The sequence below is a fragment of the Chelmon rostratus genome, chromosome 14 (assembly GCF_017976325.1).
Source record: "Chelmon rostratus isolate fCheRos1 chromosome 14, fCheRos1.pri, whole genome shotgun sequence".
NCBI lineage: Eukaryota > Metazoa > Chordata > Actinopteri > Chaetodontiformes > Chaetodontidae > Chelmon > Chelmon rostratus.
This window is the reverse complement of record NC_055671.1, coordinates 20,452,378-20,473,604: the sequence shown is the minus strand read 5'-3', so window position 1 is coordinate 20,473,604 and position 21,227 is coordinate 20,452,378. Positions and strand designations below refer to the sequence as shown.

The window sequence follows — 21,227 nt, the reverse complement described above, 5'->3', positions numbered from 1 at the left end:
AATAATAATAATAATACAGAATCCACCTACCAACAGCTCTAAACATGTGATATCTCCTGTTTGCTTAATCCGTACAGAAATATTTGCATACAAATGACAATATTTGCTGAGAATTATGTAATAGATTATTTATTGTCAGTGATGGGAAGTACATTTACTCAAGTACTGTAGTAAAGTGCAATGTTGAGGTACTTGTACTTGTTTGCACTCAAGTATTTCCATGTTCTGCTACTTAATACTTCTACTCCACTACATTAGTAACTTCACTTTCCAGATTCAGATTAATACAAAATATAAATAGGATGAATTATGATATTATTATATCAGTAAGACGTTAATGATCCCCAGGGGGGAATTCACAAGCAGTATAGAAAGTAATATATTTGTGGTGTGTGTGTTTGTATATCCACTTGGAGCGATGGAAGAAGTACTCAGATCATATTCTTAAATAAAAGTACTAATACTACACCACAGCATAGATAAACTCCATTACGAGTAAGTCCTGCATTCAAAACTTACAAAGTACAAAAGCATCAGCATCAAAATATACTTTAAGTACCAAGAGCAAAAGTACTCATTATTCAAAATGGTCCATCTCAGAATAATATATTATTGCATTATAATTATTGTTGCACTAATGTGTTCATCGTTTTAATGCTGTATCTGGTGAATGTGGCGCTCATTTTAATTACTTTATATACTGCTGGCTTGCGACACCCAACCCCCCACCCATCTCATCTTAATCTATAATATTACATCAGAATTTATTTGGTGATTGTGCAACAAGTCAACCACATCCAACAAATGCACCATTTCCTCTCATTCGATAAAAACTACAGTGAGCAGCTATTTTACAATATAACTGAGTCTTCTTTTTTTTTAAATTTGTTTTTGAGGTTTTCCGTCTTCAGTAGGAACCAAAGGGCTTGGAGTTCAGAGCCACAGACTATTCAAAGTAGTTTGAATTGAATCCAAAATACCGTGACTGAGCATTTCTAAACAGTGTATGCAGGGCTGACCAGACTCCTGTCAGGGGTGTAGTGTGTTTGTATAACGTCTTGATTCTCTTCCAGGATATTTTCCTTTTGCTGCATCCTGTCACTGCAAACTGCTGCAGACTCGCATCAGCTCCCTCGCAGGGATCAGGAAAAGGTTCATCTTCACTCTCTCCCATCAGAGGACAAGAAGGTTCACGGTTTTCAAAATCATTTTACTACATGTTCTTTTACTTGACCTATATTGCTTTTAAAAAAGGTCAAAAGGTGCTTTACAAAGGTTAAAAACCACACAATGAACCACAGAGAGTGAAGATTTACCAGACAGAAGTCTAAAAACAGAAGTGAAACGGGTCACTGGGCAAAAATCATTGTATTCAATTAGCAAAATCCAAATCTTCTCACCAGCTTCTAAGGTGAATTTCTGCTTTTGAAACTTCCTGTTGATTCAACTGATTATGTTTGATACTTCCGCACGGAAGGTGTGGGACAATAAATGTTCAAGCTCAGCTTTTAAAAATAGAACTGAACCCTGAGTAAAAACACAAACACACTGAATACAAGGTCGTATATGGATGAAACACGACTTCACATTTATTTACGGACAGTGTGCGTGCATGAGGAGATACAGAAGAACATGTATGACTAATGTGTCTTATGATTAGCGGTAGAGCTGTGTTGGATAACGTTTTAGGATTTCTGAATTTAAAGAGTATTTTCTCAGTACACCTCAAGTGTCATTCATTACACTCTTAAATGATTATGATGACAGTTTTTCTTATTATCAACAAATCTCATGTTCAGACTCAAACCAACAGTGAATGTATCCTGTGTGTGTCAGAACCTGATATATGCTCTCTCTCTGTGCTGTTGAGCTCCATTGTTGGGTTTGGAACTACACATGAGATTTGTAGAAATTAAGAGAATTACAGAATATCACAGACTGATCAATTCACTAAAAGTAAAAACAGCAACAGTACACTGACACTGGCTGTATCTTGTCGAACACTTCTTCACTCTACATTGATTTGAATTAAAGTCCAGTTTTTAAAACAGGAATAAATATGTAACTGACTGAAAAATTGAAAAAATAATATACAACACAGATTAAATCTTCTGACGCCAACATACAGTATACGCATTTTATTTTGAAAAAACAAAACAAAAAAACTTTGTTTAATTTAACTTGTCCAGGAAGTTTCATCAGTCTAATCATCTTGCTGCATCATCATGAAACTGATGATGGTGATTAATCAGGCTGTAAGCAGAAATACTGTAAGTGAGTTCAAATCCGGATGGTGTAGGAGTCAGAGTGGGTGACGTATCGTACCCAGCGCTGCGACGGGCCGGGCTGGACGGGCGACAGGCGGAGGAAGCGGATCTGCAGCCCTGTGATGGTGAGCTTAGGAAGCTCGAAGCTAAGGCCAACTGGACCAACCTCCAGCATGGAGGCCGAGCTGAGGCCGGGGACCTCCAGCTGAAAGCAGGGGCACACAGGAAGAGGGTTTGGATTACATCTTAGAAATCAATAATTACAAGTTTATGTTTACTCTGTGCGGTTTACACACAACTGACTGGTGTTGTACAGAGAACAATCTGCTTCACCAGGAACAACTCAACCTGCTCCATCATGATTAACATTAACAAGACAGCTGCATGTTTTTGTTTCCTTTGTTTTCCAAACTGCCCTGTTTGTGAAAGATTGTGATTTATCGTTGCAGCTATAAAACATATTTATATTGTATTGTAATATGTACATAGTTGAATATACATGATACTAAAACAAAATGCTGTTGAATTAAAGCAAGACTAGGACCCTCCAGTCAGGATGACAGCTCTGTGAGACTGCACTTAGACACAGTGGTGCTTTGAGCTAAATGCTAACATCAGCATGCTGGATGCTAAGCAACGTTCACCATCTTTGTATAGCGTGTTAGCATGCTAACATTAGCTAATTAGCAGTAAACAGAAAGTACAGCTGAGGCTGATGGGTGTGTATGGTTAGGTTTCGGGTTAGTTTTTTTTTAACCCTAACCCTAAACCAAAGTATTCAACTTCAAATGTTGACCTGATGATGGCGCTAGATGTTATTACTATTCACCCTGAGGGAAACATGATTGATGTATGAACCACATTTCATCACAATCCATCCAAAAGTTGTTGCCATGTTTCTGTCTGGACCAAAGTGGTGGACAGGCTGACTGACCGCTGCTAGCATGGCTAAATATGGACTTCTTGTTTTGGTGTGTGTGTGGTCACCTTGAACAGAGCAGAGAGTTGTGTTCCTCCAGGGAAACGAGGGATCAGCCAGTCGACAGCTCTGCTCTGCAGCTTCAGCTCTGCGCTCTGATCCGGACTGCTGAGCTCCTGTGACAAACTGAACCCCCAACACACACAACAGTTCACCTGTTTCATTTCTCCACATAACACCGTCACGGTGAAACTTCATTTTCATCAACATTAGGAACTACAGGTGACCCCTGAGAAGGTCAGAGGTCACTGAGGTTCAGGTGATGCTGCAGTGGTGGGCTGGAGGTAAAGCAGCGAGGCAGAAAAGGCTTTCAGAGGTGATTTGATGGATAATCCTGCCAAATGCTTTCAGATGATGTAACTTTGTCATTTTCCACAACACTGGTCCGATCCACAACAAAAATGAGCTAGAGAGGGGTTTTCAGTCAGGATTGGATGGCGCATTCATGTGCAACACAGTTTAATACCTGTTGCTAAAGTCTGTTGCAGCAGCTGTGCGTGAACGCAGCGTCGTCGGATGAAAAACTTGAATCCGCCTCAACTTCTTTGCAACGTCGTCTGGCAAGATGCCACATTCCTGGTAGATGACTTTGTAATGAGAACGCTGTCTTTCTACCGGTAACCTCACGATCAAGTCGATTAAAGATAAAACAATTGCCCCCTTGATAACTCTCCAGTGTTGTGTAGTCTTGTCTCTCAGTATCACAAACCTGTTCTTCAGTTACTCAACCTGGACTTCCTGGATTGTATATCATTGTCTCACCACACATTAAGTGACACCAGCACAGTTGTAACAGAGATATGCAAATAGCAGCTCACAGGCTAAATCTGGCCTTCCAACAAAATATCTGGCCCCCTGATGAAAGATGAAGTCTTAACTTTTCATGGTTTATACCAAAGCTTCAATATGATTCTTCATATATCTACAATGTTCATACAAAGCTCATGTAAATCCCCCTAACTGATCTTGAAACTGTATTCTGTATACATTACTTACATTTTACACCGTGTCCCAACTGTTTTGGAATCGGGTTATACAATAAGCTGTAATTAACTGGAAGTACAATTATGTCTAAGCTCCATTCAAACTGTGTTTCTGTCTGTAGCGGAGATGGGAGGTGACTTTCACATTGTCCGCTCTGGTCAGTGATTTTAATCCTGTCCGGAGCTCTTATGTGGGTCAGTTTTTACCCCAGTAATAATTACTGACACAATGAGCTCCTGTTTCCCTGTGAACTGGATGCTCCTCGTCATTTAAATCCCATCCTTGTATATTAAAGTGGATTTTTTTTCAGTTTGTCCCTCTACTATATTTGTTTTCTAACCTGCTCGGTGTGAAAATGAACTTTTGTATGAAAATAGAGGAAATGTTTTTGCTTATCTGATAGATGGAAACTAACAGGAACATATAGGCCAATACAGGAAGCAACACGACAGCAGAAAAAATGAAGGCCATCGAAAACAAAGCTGTCACAGAGGCTGTAAACGTAAGTCAAACTTGTGATGGATCATTTTAAATGTTGTCATACTGTAGTCAAACATGCAGCCATTAACCTGGATTTATTGTGATTACATCAGATGACATTACGACAGTAAAATAACAACTTTGTCGGCCGGCTGTCAACAACAACGTCTGTTCAATGTTGTTGCCGTTCTGTATAAAATGCATGAGCGTGGAATTGGGGGGGCACTATGGTCTGAAGGTCTTCTGAACTGAACTGCCTCACGGGCCTCACTGAGCAGCTCATATCATCATTTCAGATTTCTAACCTCTGAACAACATTTTGAAAAGTAGTTTTTGGACAAAACAGGGTTACGGTTCTTAAATTCAGCTAAATTAATGTGGCTGTGCTCTAACTTAGATCTCAAATTAGTCTACTGCTGCAACAATATTAAAGCTACAGCACCTGGCCACCCACCCATTATTGATTTACATTTTCATAACTTTAAATAACAAATCAGGAGACCTTCCTTATGCTCATCTGTGATGCTTCCTACTTTGTTAATGTTGTTCCCTATTTAAAAACAAAGCTAACCACAGACACAGTTTTAAACATTTGATTTCTTCACACAGATGAAGAAATCTGCAGATTTCTTGTGTCTGGACTGAACTTTTCTCTGTTTGTTCTCAGGCTAGACTGAATCACAAACACAAAGAAACAACAATAACAACACAGGAGTCATATTCAAATACAGACTAAACAGACTGTGAGAGCGCGTCAGGCTGCACCTGCAGGTTTTCTGACATCCAGAATCATTTCCATAACAAACATCAGTTTTGGGAGCACAGCTACATTTGAATGGGAGCGTCTCACCTCACAGAGCCTTTAGGAACAGGGATGGTGGCGCAGACGTTGATGGCAGCACTGCAAAAACAATGACATCATCATCATCATCATCATATACTAATCCTCAATATGTTTATTATCTTCGCCGGGCGTAAGCCAGGAGGGGATCATGCGTTTGATCGTGTGTGTGTGTGTGTAGGGTTTAATCCCAGGAGACAGGAAAAACTTCTTTTTTTCATATTTAGAGTACCGGTATATTGGAATATATTTAGAAAACTTAAAACATATGCAACATCAGTGTGTGTTGTAATTAACGTATTTAACAGTATGGAAGGAGTATAGAAGGAGCAGCCTATGAACACTAACAGAATATGGAATCTTTGAAAATGCCAAATTCCTCGCTTTAACAAATTTTGTTTATGCAATGAAGAATTGTCAGATATCACTTCCATTGGGCTGTTTTACCAGACAGATCACATTTCATTTTCCTTGCAGCTAGAGTGAAGTTTGAGCTGCATGTGAGTTTATATTACATTCATTCTAATGTTAACAGAAATGGCATCCTTTTGCCTTAATAATTTCAAATAAAAAATTACACTAAAGTGCTCAGGTTGGGAGCACACAGGTTTATGCTTATATTTCTCCTTGTTACATTTGGCGTTGCTTAAAATGACCGATGCGTTGTGACTGTAGCTGAAATACTTTAAAAACAAGTGCAGTTCACAGGATTCCCACAATAGAAAATGTTTTATTTGGGGAAAAATATAAATCCATAGTGTGTGTCTACTGCTTGTACTTTAAGTACATGAAGCTGAAACTACTTGTGCATTTTTTCTGCTGGTACTGTAACTACACAATGCTGATACTGCTCCTTTAAAACAAGGTAAAGCTGCTCTGTGAACAGATACAGTTGTCCTTCCTCTTCTTCTTCTTCTGTTGGATTTCTGACAGAATAGCTGCTCAAGGCATGTTTGTCCATGTTATTGCCAACAGAACTCAGGGACCTGAATTATTAAAGCACACCTGCTTTAATAATTTACCATCTCTTGGTTGATCGAAAGACATGTTTGTCTTTTCTAAATCATTTACAGTTGGATAGTAGAGGGGATTGATGTTTGGTTTATGCAGCTCGTTGAGATACTTTAATATGGAGAATGAAATAAAAACTGACCTCTTTGGCGGCAGATCACAGCGGAGCTTCAGGTACATCAGCAGCCTGCCGAGGAAAAACATCAAGTGTGAGTTTTCACCTCGATTTAAGAACAAAACACGTATGTCTCTAAGCCACAATCAGAGTGAGGAGACACACACACACAGAATTAAGATCCTTTACTTGTGTAAAAGTAGTGTGGAAATACATCATTACAAGTATAGTTGGCAAAGTACACTTAAAGTACAGTATTAAAACTAAATTAGCAAGTATTTTGTTATGGAAACAAACAGCCCCTGTGATTGTTATATTAGTAAATTATATTACTGGATTATTGTTACTGGTGAACTAATGTGGAAGTTGTATTTTAATGTTGTCGTAGCTGCTTGTATAGAAAGCATGTATTTTAAAACTATTTAGTTTATAGTAAATTCATATTAAACACATATCAATATATCCATTGGGGAAATGTAACCAAATACATTTACCCAAGTACTTTACTGAAGTACAGTTTTGAAGTACTTTTACTTAAAAACTTACTAAAAACTAAGACGCTCACCGTTTAACATGTTATACCTCAATAGTTTAATCTGTACAAAAAGTGCAAAAATGAGGCAATATTTGTCTGACTATTTCTTGATCAGGACCAGGAATCTCCACTGGTTGCCTAGCAACTGGCAGGGGCCAAGAAATAATAACCCCATCAAATCGGCAAATCAGTGAACTTTAGAGCTGCTGCTTTGAATTGAGCTAGGCTAGCCGTTCCCCTCTGTTTCTAGTCTTTATGCTAAGCTAACTGGCCGCTATGTGTAGCTTTATACATATTTAATGGGCAGATATGAGTGGTATCAACCTTCTCATCTAAAGCTGTGCAAGAAGTGAGTACAGTAAGTGTATTTCCCAAAATGTCAAACTATTGTTAGAACTACAAAAATAACACCCAGGTTGTGATAAACTGATATTAAATGATGTGTTAAGGAGGCGTGGGTTGTCAAGTGTTGAAGCTGTCGTGTTTCCTGTTTTCTAGCAGGTTTCTCCCTCTGTGACTGTTAAATACCAGTTTTAAAATAGCTCTCGACAAATCACTCCTGGATTCTGAAGAACTCACGACAAAATTTGATGTCCACTTGTTGCTGTTTTAAAACGCTGACACATTTTCACAGCACATCATCTGTGTTTGGCCAGTTGTGCAAAAGAAGAAAAGCACACAGAAAGGAGGAGTGTGTGGCCAGCAGCTGTCGACATACTGGACTGTGGGAACTGTGGGACTGGGCTGAGGGATTCTTACCTTCCTCCGCTGTCTCTCTCGATGGTTGGGAAGAGACGGAAAGGAGGAGCTGAGGGCAGATCATCGCTCAGCTGGTACTGCATCACTGTTTGCTGCAACAGGAGGAAGATCAAGAGATTAAGAAGATGAAGAGGAGAAGAGAGAACCATTGATCTGTGAGCAGACAGCAGATAAAATAATAAAAGAAAAGAAAAAAACAGAGGAATGAAAGAAAGCTGGATTTTAGTTTAGTGGTAAAATAGTTGATAATGAATAGTGAGTGTGTCTGCCAGTCTTTTAATGTTGTAGGTTTTGTATCTAAAGAATCTACAACAGGGTTCAGAGAAGCAGCTGAAGAGGTTCTTAAAGACCATCCAGAAAAATAAATTAGCAAAACAGACTTCCTTTGATTTTTTTAATCTATCTTTAATCTCTTTAATAGAGATTGTTATTATTTCATGTCAATTAATTAGAATGCTGTAATTTGAAATGATAATCTTGTAACTTTACTGTTTTCTGTGCGAAGTTAAGTGCAAACATCACAGATGATATCATTTTATTTCGATGTGGACTCCAGAAAGACACCATGTTCGTGTTAGCTCCTTTTCAAGTCTAATGCACTCTGAACAGGTCGCCAGTTCACCACAGGGCCGACACAGAGACAAACAGACATTCACGCTCACATTCACACCTACAGGCAATTCATAGTCACCAATAACCTGCATATCTTTGCACTGCGGGAGGAAGCCTGAGCAACCGGAGGAAACCCACAAAGACACGGTTGGTTCTGAGCCACAACCTATAATACTTTTAGATTTATTATTTTATTTATTTATCTTTCACTTTCTACGGGATACTTTTGTTACTGCTTTTCATGTCCTTTCTTAAAGCACTTTTATTATATATATTAACTATGTTAAGAAAACGGTATGAAGATAAAGTTTTTTTTATGATTGATATCCATACTTATCCATGTATTATTCTTAATCCCACCTACAAAATTCTGATAGGCCGTCAATGAGCACAACACTGACCGCTCAACAAATTATAGAAGTTGGCAGTGACATAAAACCAGGCTATGACAGTCTAGCTGTTTGGTATTTAGTCACATGGAGGGTGAGGCCTTTGACTGTGAACTGTTTGCCTTGTTGTCATATTTCTCTGACTGATTAATGTGACAACAAACTGGCAACGTGGAAGTATAACCAGCCCGTCATGCCTCTGGGGACAATAAAGATTTATTGAATTGATGACCTGACATTAACCGTGAACACAACACACTGTAGCCTTCTTCTCTTTGACATGTGAGATCTGACAGAGTGTCCCTGACACACCAACAAGGAGAGTTTGACTGCAGCAAAATAACTTGTTCACTGTGATGGATGTGTTGTAAGTCCATTTTCACACAAATAAAATGTACAAATATCTAACAGGAAGGAAAGTAATCAGTCCAAACTGAATGGGATTATGTTTATTTGTGTAAGTGATTTGTAATTAATGAGCTGAAACATTTTGAGCGTGCATTATGCTGCTTTAAGGCAGGAAGCTGTACAAGAGGCTTAAATATTTAAGCTCTGCAGCAGGAAAACAAAATATATAGTTATGTAAGCTGTTTACTGTTGAGCATTTTATTTTGTAAGATTTGTGACTTTAGACACCCCAGGGTCATTCACACTTGATTTATTAGGTATAACTAGCTAAAACTAATGTAGTCTAATACAACAATGTGTTTCTAATATTTTGTCCACCCTCATTGATTTAAATAAGGCTACAAACAATCCTTGTATCTGCATTTTGACTGAACATAAAGTCTACTACAAGTTAGTCTGACAGGTTAAATCCAGATGTGGACATCAGTGGAGGCTGGACTATGACTGGACTTCATAATTACACGCTCCTCAAACTTCTGGCAACATCACATCTCTTTAACTTGTAACTTACAACCACATAATTTTACACTTCTTTTTCTTTTTAATTTAAACTTACGTTTTCACTTTTCTTTCTTTCTTTGTACCACGTGGGTTGTTTGTGTCTATTTATCTAATTAGCGAAAGCTTTAACGAGTTAAAAACAGCAGTCCAAACCAATAAACATACAGCCAATGACATATGAGTAGAGTATAGAGCGCACCTCTCCCTGGCTGGGACAGAGTCGGAGGATCCGGTGGCTGTCGAACTCGTCCAGTCGGACCGCCTGGTGGAAGCTGCACTCATCAACGCGAACAGCAGCTCCGTAACCTGAAGACGCAAAAACGCTGCTGGTCAGAAACTCATTTCCATTACAACCTCCCAATAAAAACAGACTCCAGAACAGAAACAGGTGCATCATGTGAAACTTAACATGACTGCTCTATACACATCACAACAACACACACTGAACACAAAATATTTCAAAAATAAATCAGTTATAAAGGTAATAAAACCATCATCCATGATCGTGGTCATTAGTCTACAGAGTACGTGCAGCCAAGAATAATAAGACTTTTAAATTCACCCTGACATAATGTAATGAAACACCAAAATAAAGCCACAAAGTGACTGTTTGTCGCTGATGTGACAGAGCTGTCAACTGCCATGAATAACAACAGGAGGAAATTAAATATTGGAGGAAATGAAGTCCACCTGTTTTTAATAAAGCTGAGGAGATGAAAGAAAAAAAGCAGTGTTTGTGTTACTTTCTGACTCCATTTTCGTTTAATACATCTGGATAAAAAGCAAACTTTAACCAGGTCACAGGTTTAAGCTTCTTGTGCAATTGACTGGGGGGTGCCCTGGAAGGAAACTGTCACGTCCCTGCTTCGACCTCTGCTGCAAAAAAATTATTTTCATCATGGAAATATTCTGTCTCATTAATCAGCAACAAATCTTTTGTTTGGATGTGTAAGCCCAGCAGCATGTAACTGCTGTATAGAATAACCTACACATCATGTCCCAGGAGATCTGCAACAGCGGAAATTAAAGGATGTAAGCATAAACATAACATATAAATATAATATAATATATACCAGTTCATGTAAGTTTAAACAGTGATTTAGTTCATAAAACAAATAGTGTGTAATGCAACAGCACACACATGTTCACTGTGGCTGAAAATTCAATAATAACCTCAAAATATAATTTTTTTTTTTATGCTTGGCTGAGGTGAAGTTGGTGTGTGAATAAAATGATGACGTACATGAAGCATTTGACCTTAATGGATGGAGGCAGGAAGTTTGACCTAAATCTGACTCTGACTGTGTGTGTGTCTGTGTGCTCGTGTGTGTGTTTTACCTCTGAGCTGTGACTTGCCGATGCTGAATTCTTCATTCAGACCGATCCGCATTTCTGTTAAACAAAGACAGCATGTTAGATTTCAGACACTTATAAACGTAAAAAATTCACAAATGTGACGTAAAGCATAAAGTTCATAGAATTCAGACACTCAAACAAGATGGCAAAGAGTAAATGTTGTGCACTTTGTGGTAAATAGTCTGACAATCTCTGACTGGACATTTCTTGTTTCTTCTGTCAGCTCAGTGTCTCAATGTTTCTGCGGATGATTCAACACGGACAGTTTCATGGCCACTTGCATCCTCGAGTGTTGACCCCTTTTAAGCTGAAACTCACCTGAGCAGCTCGGCATGTAGCACTTGACTCTGATCTCTCCCTCGACGTCGGCCTTCATCAAAACTCCCTGGAGCATAAAGCATCATCATCACCCAGCAGAGAGAATCCAGGTTACTGAGTTTAAACCGGTTTAGGCAGCAGGACGGTATAAAAACCCTCAAGACATTTTAATACTTTTAAGGAGTGTGGATTTTGATGATTATGTTTTAGACTGACTACTGCTGCTGTTCCACTGATACTGTTACTCACGTTGGAGCCGATGACGACCGACATCCTCTCAATCACGTCCACAAATATCTCACTCTTCCCTCCCTGCAAAAACACACACATGTATGGGAAATGTGAGGTCTGTTCAGTTAGTTTCAGAAGGTCTCCAGTCGAGCTGGGACCCGACTATTTACTGGACCACGTCATTCACATTCAGGCTGAAATCTTCCAACATTTTGTTTTCTCAAACTTGCAGATCTCCAGGTTTGTGTTTTGTCATTCCTTCTTTGGTTTGAATTGATGGGATTATTATATCCTGTTTGCTCTTCTCTCTGTTCTACAAACGTCTAGAATAATGTCTGAAGTGCCATAATGATTGCACATTTCAACAGATTAAAAACAATATTCTTGAATATAAAGTCCTACAACTTCTCCATTTTCTACATTTACTTCCAAACAGTTCAACGGCCTTAAACAGCTTCTGTCTCTGGTTTATTCATATTCATGTGTATGTTTCTAAAAGACAAAATTATACTCTTGGAAAATGACCAACAACTAACAATGCCAGAAATTCAGACTTCCTCACAGACTTGATGGACTTCCCTGTCTGAAAAATGCCAACATGTTTCCTGAGGAACTCTTGTGCTGCTATTTAAAAAGTAGAGTGAGTTGGAAAATAAAGATTTAAAGGACCAGTGTTTTGGATTCAGGGAACATAATATTCATAGTTATGTTCCAATTAGTGCATAATCACCTAAAAATAGTAATGGTTGGGTTTTTGCAACCTTAGAATGAACTCACATTTTCATATCTACAGAGATAGCAGGTCCTCTTCCACAGAGTTAGCCGCCTCGCTACTTGATGCCACTAAATCCTCCACACTAGATCTTTAACTGTATGACAGCGGTGGGTTTTCCACTGCTCTGTCTGTACTGTGTGTCACAGTCTCATCATGTTCAGCTTCAGGACTACAGCTGTGATGTTATGTACCTGCTCTCTGCTGGACTGGATGGGTCTAGTTGCTGCAGAACTTGGAGCCACTTTACTCTGTTGTGTCTCCGCTCCAAACTGCAGCAAAATAACAACAGAGACAGACATTTAATCAAACACATTCAAATCAATTTTATTTACATTATCTTGCACATTTTAACAATATTTGGTAACACTTAACTTTAGGTCCCCCTATGTAGCATTTCCAAGCATTATAAATCACTGATTAAAGGATAACTTTCGTTTTTTACAACCTGGACCTTCTTTGTAGCATTAAATACTACAGCTAAACTAGCAGATTATGCGTAATATAGAGGCTGCGCATGGATGCCCCGAGTACTCGCATTACACGGATATACGCGCCGCTCCTCTGGGGCTAATTTCTTCAAAGCGACTCCAAATGCCACCAAAGTTGTCTGGGTGAGTAAATGGGCGTATTTAATGCTACAAAAAAGGTCCAGGTTGGAAAAAACGAAAGTCATCCTTTAAATCGATGTTAATAAGAGCTGAACAATGGATTGAAATATTAGCAAAATTACAATATGGCCAAGTGCAATGTCCAAATTGTGCAAGCAGCTATTTATTGATAAAGGTATCATCATGCATGTGGACACCCAGAGGTAGAAGCCCACAGGATAATGAATGATATTATAGTCAAACATAGCAGTAATAACACAAAATATGTTTTATAGTTATAATTTTTGACAAATGCATTACATCACAAGCATTTTAAATATCCTAATGGCTGCATAAAACTACAAATGCTTTGACTGTTTATAGAGTCTGTGATGTAGGTTGGCACTGAAAACAAGCAGAAATCGTAGGAAAAGAGTTTTCTCCTTATGAAGCCAGAAAGAAACTCACAAAACTTATTTCAGATTTGTTTCTCATCAAAGAGATCAAACTCTTGTGCTTCAAAAGTCCGGCCAATCAAACCTCAGCAACCTCTGACCTCAAGTCTAATGGTGTGACGTGTTGTTGGCGTTAACATACCAAGCCAACGTTACTGAGGTCAAACAGGCTGAACGGTCTGGAGGAGACAGCTTCAGTCTGGATGAAGTTTTTCAAGACGTCAGAGGACGTCGTCTGGATGTAACCATAGTCCTGGCAGACAGATAAAGAGACAGGCAGACAGACAGACAGAGGGAGAGTAATTTTCTGGTTTATAGGGTTATTCCTTCTCAACTTTCATGGGTGTAAAATTACAATTACAAACTATACATAGCTGTTAAAGCTCACTTACACTTTCTGCATTTCTGCACTATTATCTGCATTTTGAATTTTACCACTGTTAATAGATCAAACCACAACTGTGAGAAAACTGAAACACATCATTATAATTCCTACTTTGAGGTTTGGTAAAACAGAAATATCACACTCTGTTCGAAGAGTCGTCCTTCGTGCTGAAAGTCACTGTTTGATGCTTAATTAGTTAATTAGCTATCAGTGTCTTTACTCCTTAATTCACTTTCAGCATGAATCTGAGATGTTTGATGAACACAGGCACAGATGGTGGTTCGGGGCTGCACATTAAGCCCCACTCTAGCTTGCAAGGAGCAGCCCTCAAGGGAAGGAGACTCACCACGACCTCATCCAGCAGCTCATAGATGAGCGCAAAGTTCATCTGCACCGACTTCTCTGACAGGCTGCCACAGTAATCTTTAACCAGAGCTGTTAACCTGAGAACAGACAGACACGCACACAAATGCAGTTGTGATCAGGACTTTCTTCTTTAAAAAGTATTTTTAACCTTGTGTTGTCTCTTTTTAATTCAAATAGTTTTATACTTTCATTTATCTAAATGTTTGCATTCCAGCTTTCTTACAACTTCCAATAAGTCATGTGGTTAATGCTGTTATTGGAGACCTATTGTAAAAAAAAAACAAACCAACAAAAAAAACCCACATACCTGTTGAGGAACTCGATGATGGTGAAGGGGGAAGCAGCAGCTGTTGTCGTGGCGACCCAGTACAGGCCTCCTTGTCTGACATGGACAAAGTGAAGATCTTTGTGACTCTGCAGAACAAAAAATACAGAATTGATGTTGCATTTAATGTCCACAATGGAAAATATCTCCTGACACTGTTGATGATCATGCTGTTTATTATTATCATTTTTATTATTAATGTGAAGAGTTGCTTCAGTTCTCTGTGTGAATGGTTTGCCTTCAAATCAGTCCAGATTTTGTGAAAAAATTATACATTTTTTTATTTTTATTTTTCAAATAAAAGATGGACACATGATCCTAACATAAGGAACATGTTTGTAAAGGTTTGAGAGTGAAGCTGCAGGTGGAGTGGAGGCCTCAAAATCAAATACTGTCCCTTTAAAAGGCCTCACAACACTTTAAAAAGCATACAGACAGGCACAATGTTACCATGACGACTGGAGGCTGGTCTCCGGTCAGTGCTGTGACCTTCTCGTAGAAAATACTGACAACGTCACTTCCTGCTTCTCCGCGGACTGACAACGAGGTTAAGGACAAAACAAACACAGCAAACAGAAAGTAGAACAAGTACCTTCATTACTGATTCATGCATGTTGCTCAGCTGCCACCTCCACACAAGCTGATGCAATGCAGGATTTCTTCCACGCAGCATGACTGATTTTGGTATCGATGTCGTTTTGCCAAACAATGTCAGCATGAGAACTGGAGCAACTGTTCACGATATTCATAATCAGACTGTTATGTAGGAGTGGTTTCACCTTTCTTGGCTTTCTTGGCTCAGGATATAATATCAGGTGAAATGTAGTAACATAGTATGACATATCTAGTATAGTGCAGCAATATATAATATATCATACAGACTAGTTTGAATATAGCATAACATAAAATACATATGAAATGTAGTATAATATATAATAAAATATGATAAATAGTATATGTAGCTGGCATAAAAGGGAAAGGAAGGTACCAATCTGGAGGCAAAAACAAATACACATTTTTCATTTGGCCTCAGTTATTTTAGTTGCGGGACAAGAAGGATACAGTCTTTGTAGATGAGGTGGTCGCCCTTTGAGGACAGGATGAAGACCTGAGAGATCATACTGCTGAGAGACAGACAGACGGAGATAGAACTAAATCAACTACTGCTCAGACTTATCAGTATGGTTATTTTCTTCAATACACAACATCAAAAATACTTAACATTATCAACATCAAAAATACATTAGCTCCCTCTGCCGGTAGTATTTGATTTGATATTAATTTGGCAAAACATTAGTTTGCCTTCTTATTAAATGTCTATAATGCGCACCTTCACTGTGGACTTGTGCTGTGCACTGTGTGCCTGAGAAGTTAGCTAAAACCAGTCAGTAACACAGGCATGTACCGTTTGTTTGGGGGAATAGCTCTCACCAAACTCCACTTAATATTCGACCAATTTAAACTAATTATGTCAAGCAAAGTCTGATTTATCTTATAGCGAATTTATCATAAATACGAAAATGAGAGGAATTATGTAACTTGTTTCTAACATGTACATGAGGTTTGATAACAAGTAACTTAAAAGTTGGCGTTGAATTAACTGAAATTGTTAGCTTGGTGAGTCCATTTCAAAACTACAAGCATGCGAAAAGTTGCCATTGACACAGCTCTGAGTAGCTATAACTCCAGATACCGATTTACTTACCCCGCAGCAGGCTCGTGGTGAAACACAGGTAAAAAAGAAGAAAATTACAGAATACTTGAACTATCTGTTACTAAGCCATGACTGGCTATGAAAGCAAATTTACTTGCTACTGCTAACGGTAGACCGACAACCGGCTATCGCAGCATACTTAAACTTCTAATAATTCGTATGAGAGGAGTCCATGATAAAATGCTCAGCGCTGATGTATTCCCACAGATAAAACTGCTAAGAGCATAAAAGGCTCGACTGGAATCTAACTTAAACGTGGTTAGTTATGTTATTAGCTGCCTGCATCTTAACTGACAGACTACTGTTTACAAACCGGGTCAGAAGATGTCGAATAGCGTCACAGCGCTACCTGCTGTACGGGCGGGAAATGTTAATATTTAACAGAATAAACGCTGAGTCCAATCATAAATTTTCGTATAAATAACTATGTTGGACTTCTGATAATATGCAGTTTTACAAACCGTCTGAACGATAATGTTTTAAGTATTTAACCACACAAACATAGCTTGTAGTCAAGTCATCCAAACAACAGGTGGCAGCATAGTCGGGAAATCATCCGGAAGTGGCTCAAGTCAGCAAAGTAGATTTCTTCAACCAAATCATTAGTGTCTGTCCTGTCGACTTCACCATGAAGTGAGTACAAATTTGATATTACAACAGTTATTTGCGTTTTTACTGTTACCTTAATTCATACTGCCGCGGCAGCTATCCTCTGATGTACACTAACCCGCTAGCCAGTGCTAACAGCTATCTAACTATCACAAGCTTAGAAACATCACCCATACATTGTATTTGCTGCTAAAAATCTAATAAACTAACGATTTCCCTTTAATTTGTCTGTGAACACACTTAATCAAGCAACATCTAGCGTCATAATAAACCACGTTAAGCAGTTTTTGGATTCGGCACAAACCAAGCACATTCGTATTTCAGTTGAATCATAGTTTTGTTGTGTGTTTCGCGTCTGCTGTTATGGCGCCCCACGGCCAGGTTTGGAGCATCGTTTTTCTTTCAATTACTAGAGGTCGCTTGATTTGCCGAGTTCAAGAGTGGAGCCCAAACTTTCACGTTATGTCTTCATTTATCTCTCACACACGTATTTTGCTGTTAGGTGAGAAACAGAAAATTGAATGTAGTTTGAATGGAGTCTGGCGTGAAGCTTTCCCCATACATAGAATAACTAGAGGCTTCCCATCACTTGGTTGTGTGTTGAGAGTGCACATTGGGCACAAAAGTAAGCACATTGCCGTCACACATCACGTATAGACACACAACTATGCAGTTATTGTGTTGTGGCTCAGCCCGTGAAGGTTTAGACTTCTGTCCTGTCCAGGATGAACCTGGTCCACCTCCCTAAATGATCGTAAATCGAGCCTCACAGCAAGAACTGGTGTGTACCAGCTTCTCATCAGTTTGAACAATTCAGAGTTTATCACCAGGCACCTGGCTTCAAATGACAGATAAAAGTGGTGAATTTAAGTGGTGATCAGGGACAAGTTTCATGAAACCTGAGAATGCAGTCGGTGACATGACATTTCACGTCAACACATGATGAACAGATGGCAGACAGTATTTCATGTTAATGGAAAATACCAAATAATAACTTCCACATTACACCTGGTGTTAAATAACAGCTGATAACATGTTTTAAACAGCTCTGAAACACAACAGTTGTATTTAGAAGTAATTTTTTTCTCTGTTTTCAGTCCACTAACGAAGGTGAAGTTGATCAATGAACTGAACGAACGTGAGGCCGACCTCGGGGTGAATGAGTCTGTTTCCTGGCACACTGAGTACAAAGATAGCGCCTGGATATTTATCGGTAAGATGTAACCTCACATCTGGATCCTGCGTGTTGTCTTTGTCTGAGCTCCAGCTCTCAGATCTGTAGTCACTGAGTGCTTGAATACAGGGGTTGGTTGCATGATTTCTACTGATCGTCATCAAAATTGGAATTATATATCTTAGAGTTCTAACGGGGGACACTGAGATAAACGAGTAAATAGATGTGATGTTTGATTACAATTATAATTTGTAACTTTTACCCTCAGAAATTTGAGAATGAAAAATATTTTACTGGAAATCAACATGTCTCTTTCATACCTGAGGAAGAAGTGCACCCACTGGATGATAATATTTTCCATTATTAATATTAGGTAGAAAGGAAGGTTTATATAGAGAGAATGAACAGTGCTGTGCTTCTGCCTGATCAGCTGGTGTTTTGTTTCCTGCAGGAGGGTTTCCATACGAGCTGACTGAAGGGGACATCATCTGCGTCTTCTCTCAGTACGTTTCCTGCAGCCTTTATTTCAGTCAACTAGCACACACCTGCAATGTTACGGCCTTTTTCTCCTCCCTCGCTAAAACAGCCATGGTCAGAGAATGTGCAAATTCACTTTCCTTTTCTCCCAAAAACCTGTCAGGTATGGAGAGATCGTTAACATCAACCTGGTGCGTGACAAGAAGACAGGGAAGTCCAAAGGTTTCTGCTTCATCTGCTACGAGGACCAGAGGAGCACCATCCTGGCTGTGGACAACTTCAATGGCATCAAGGTGGCACAGCTATTACATTAACATGCTCCATCTTGTTTAACCTGTAGAGCTTTGGTTAGCCTGGACAGAGCCAGGTTAGCTGTTTCCCCCATTTCCAGTCTTTATGCTCAGCTAAGCAGCTGCTGGCTGCAGTTTCATATTTAGTGTACAGGCATCAGAGTGGAATCAAGCTGAACATCTAACTCTCAAGAAAGCAAATGATTGGCTCTTCTAGCTCGTTCAGTGTTGAACCGTAACAGTTAGTCCTGAGGACGAAGAGCAGAGCAGTTTACACATTTAGCTGGATGTATTTCTATAAATAAAGTTATTCTAATGAAAGAAGGGCTTTCAGCTCGTTAACCCACGGGGGGTTAAAGAGGTTCAGACAGGAGCAGCGATGTCTGTCTGTGTTGTTGCTCTCATCGGCTAAATTGAGTCTGTGCTGTGCTTGCTGTCAGATTAAAGGTCGGACCCTTCGCGTGGATCACGTTAAAGACTACCGCCCCCCCAAAGACACAGAAGACATTGATGATGTAACCAAACAACTGAGGGAGGATGGCTGCGCTCCCAAAGTCCAGGAGCCCTCTTCCTCCTCCTCAGAGGAAGACGAGCAGTACACAATCCCTGTGAAGAAGGCCAAAAAAGGTGAGGTCACTTCCTGTTGTCTTAAATTTAATCCTTCTGCTCTGCCCTCTATAGGCAGACTGCAGTAACTACAGCAGCAGTGAATTCCCTAGTGAGTGCTCAATGTCAAACTGTAAAACCGATCGAAATGTGGAAGGACTTCATTTGATGTTTTTTTAAGCAAATTATTGCATAATTGCAAATGCATATCATTACTATTCAGATAAACTGCAGTATCACCACATGAACACCAGCATGTGTTCTGTCAGCTAAAGTACACAGCCAAAGTACAGATACTGTGTTTTCCGCTTTGTTTTGTAGTTACTGCAAATTTAAAAAGCTGTTTTCACTGAAATTGCACATTTATATAATGTAATATTTTTTCTATGGTAGCATGGATGTCAAAGTCATATCCCTGTTAAAATTCAATTGTTAACAAATATATAGTTACTGCATTTTGTCTTTGTTGCCATTTCTGTGTCAATTACATGAGTCGTTTGGCAAAGATTTCATTTCTCGTTTTGCTGCTTCCTGCCTCAGACAAGAAAGAGAAAAAGAAAAAGAAGAAAGAGAAGAAGGAGAAGAAGAAGGCTGAGAAAGAGAAAGAGAGGGGGAGCAGGGCACTGCACTCGTCCTCTTCCTCACCTCCCTTTCTTCCTCCTGCCATGAGAGTCAAAGAGGAAAAGGAGGACTCAGCCTATGAAAAGTACAACCAGAGGGTGGCGCCACCAGGAGAACAGAACGGGCAGAGAGCAAGGGAGAACGAGAGACTCCGTGGGGAAGAGGAGAGGAGAAGGGAGACAGACAGGGAGAGAGAGGAAGATAGGAGGAGGAATCGTGAGAGAGAAGGGGACAGGAGGAGAGAGCCTGAATTTGATAGAAAAAGAGAGTTTGATCGGGACAGAGACAGTGATAGAAGAAGAGAGACGGACAGGGAGAGAGACAGTGATAGAAGAAGAGAGACGGACAGGGAGAGAGATGGTGAGAGAAGACGAGAAACTGACCGGGACAGAGACAACGATAGAAGAAGAGAGACAGACAGAGACAATGATAGAAGAAGAGAGACAGACAGGGAGAGAGACAATGATAGGAGGAGAGAGACAGACAGAGATAGAGATGGTGAGAGAAGAAGAGAAACTGACCGTGACAGAGACAACGATAGAAGAAGAGACACAGACAGAGAACGTCCCCGTAAACACTGAAACCATCTGCGGTAATCTGATGATAAAGCTGTTGGATGATGTAAAAACATGTAAATGTAAAACGCGTTGCATCATTTTCCAGAGTGTTTGTTTATGACAGAGCATTGAAAGTCTAAAGTCATGCTGGCGCCATCTAGAGGCTGCAGTCTTCATTACACAATACACTGAGCAGCACTGGGTGAAAGGCTCCAGAGAGTCCAGTTCTCAGATGTAAAACGTAACATTGCTGGATTCATAAAGCTGGTAAAGTGATGCCTTCTCTCATTCAGACTTTCATGTTCCCTGCGGCTTCATTCACAGATCGCCGGGTTTCTTCAGTTCACCTAGTTCAGTAGAAAAGTGTCAATCAAATTGAGCAGGAAATCACCTAAATACCACGTTCCCATCCTCCTTAAATGTATTGTTTGAATGATTTTTGTAATAAAACAAAGAAATGTCTTCACCTGTGGTATCTGTTTTGTTTTTGTTTTCACTGG

At 39.5% G+C, this 21,227-nt stretch overlaps 2 protein-coding genes across 5 annotated transcripts; one reads left to right on the top strand and one right to left on the bottom strand.

Annotated features, from left to right (window-relative positions):
- Window positions 1–1,574: 1,574 nt before the first annotated feature.
- ap4m1 (adaptor related protein complex 4 subunit mu 1) lies at window positions 1,575–16,680 on the bottom strand. 4 transcript variants are annotated; one of them, XM_041951587.1, is made up of 16 exons: window positions 16,385–16,680; window positions 15,742–15,803; window positions 15,130–15,215; window positions 14,662–14,768; window positions 14,335–14,431; window positions 13,746–13,856; window positions 12,753–12,830; window positions 11,805–11,867; window positions 11,556–11,622; window positions 11,220–11,273; window positions 10,081–10,187; window positions 7,972–8,063; window positions 6,705–6,749; window positions 5,561–5,611; window positions 3,255–3,372; window positions 1,575–2,472 (listed from the first exon to the last, which is right to left on the bottom strand). In XM_041951587.1, exons 2-16 carry the CDS (start codon window positions 15,797–15,799, stop codon window positions 2,281–2,283), a joined length of 1,326 nt encoding a protein of 441 aa, XP_041807521.1. In that variant the 5' UTR covers window positions 15,800–15,803; window positions 16,385–16,680; the 3' UTR covers window positions 1,575–2,280. The 4 variants fall into 4 exon arrangements, with proteins under 4 accessions (XP_041807521.1, XP_041807522.1, XP_041807524.1 ...); XM_041951588.1 differs by having other exon boundaries at window positions 15,742–15,800; XM_041951590.1 differs by lacking the exons at window positions 15,130–15,215; window positions 16,385–16,680 and adding an exon at window positions 15,272–15,467 and having other exon boundaries at window positions 15,742–15,771.
- A 284-nt stretch (window positions 16,681–16,964) lies between these two features.
- On the top strand, window positions 16,965–21,190 carry rbmx2 (RNA binding motif protein X-linked 2). Its single transcript, XM_041951599.1, has 6 exons — window positions 16,965–17,026; window positions 18,100–18,215; window positions 18,628–18,679; window positions 18,817–18,946; window positions 19,384–19,570; window positions 20,090–21,190. The coding sequence occupies exons 1-6, from the start codon at window positions 17,022–17,024 to the stop codon at window positions 20,749–20,751; spliced, it is 1,152 nt and encodes a 383-aa protein (XP_041807533.1). The 5' UTR covers window positions 16,965–17,021; the 3' UTR covers window positions 20,752–21,190.
- Window positions 21,191–21,227: the final 37 nt, after the last annotated feature.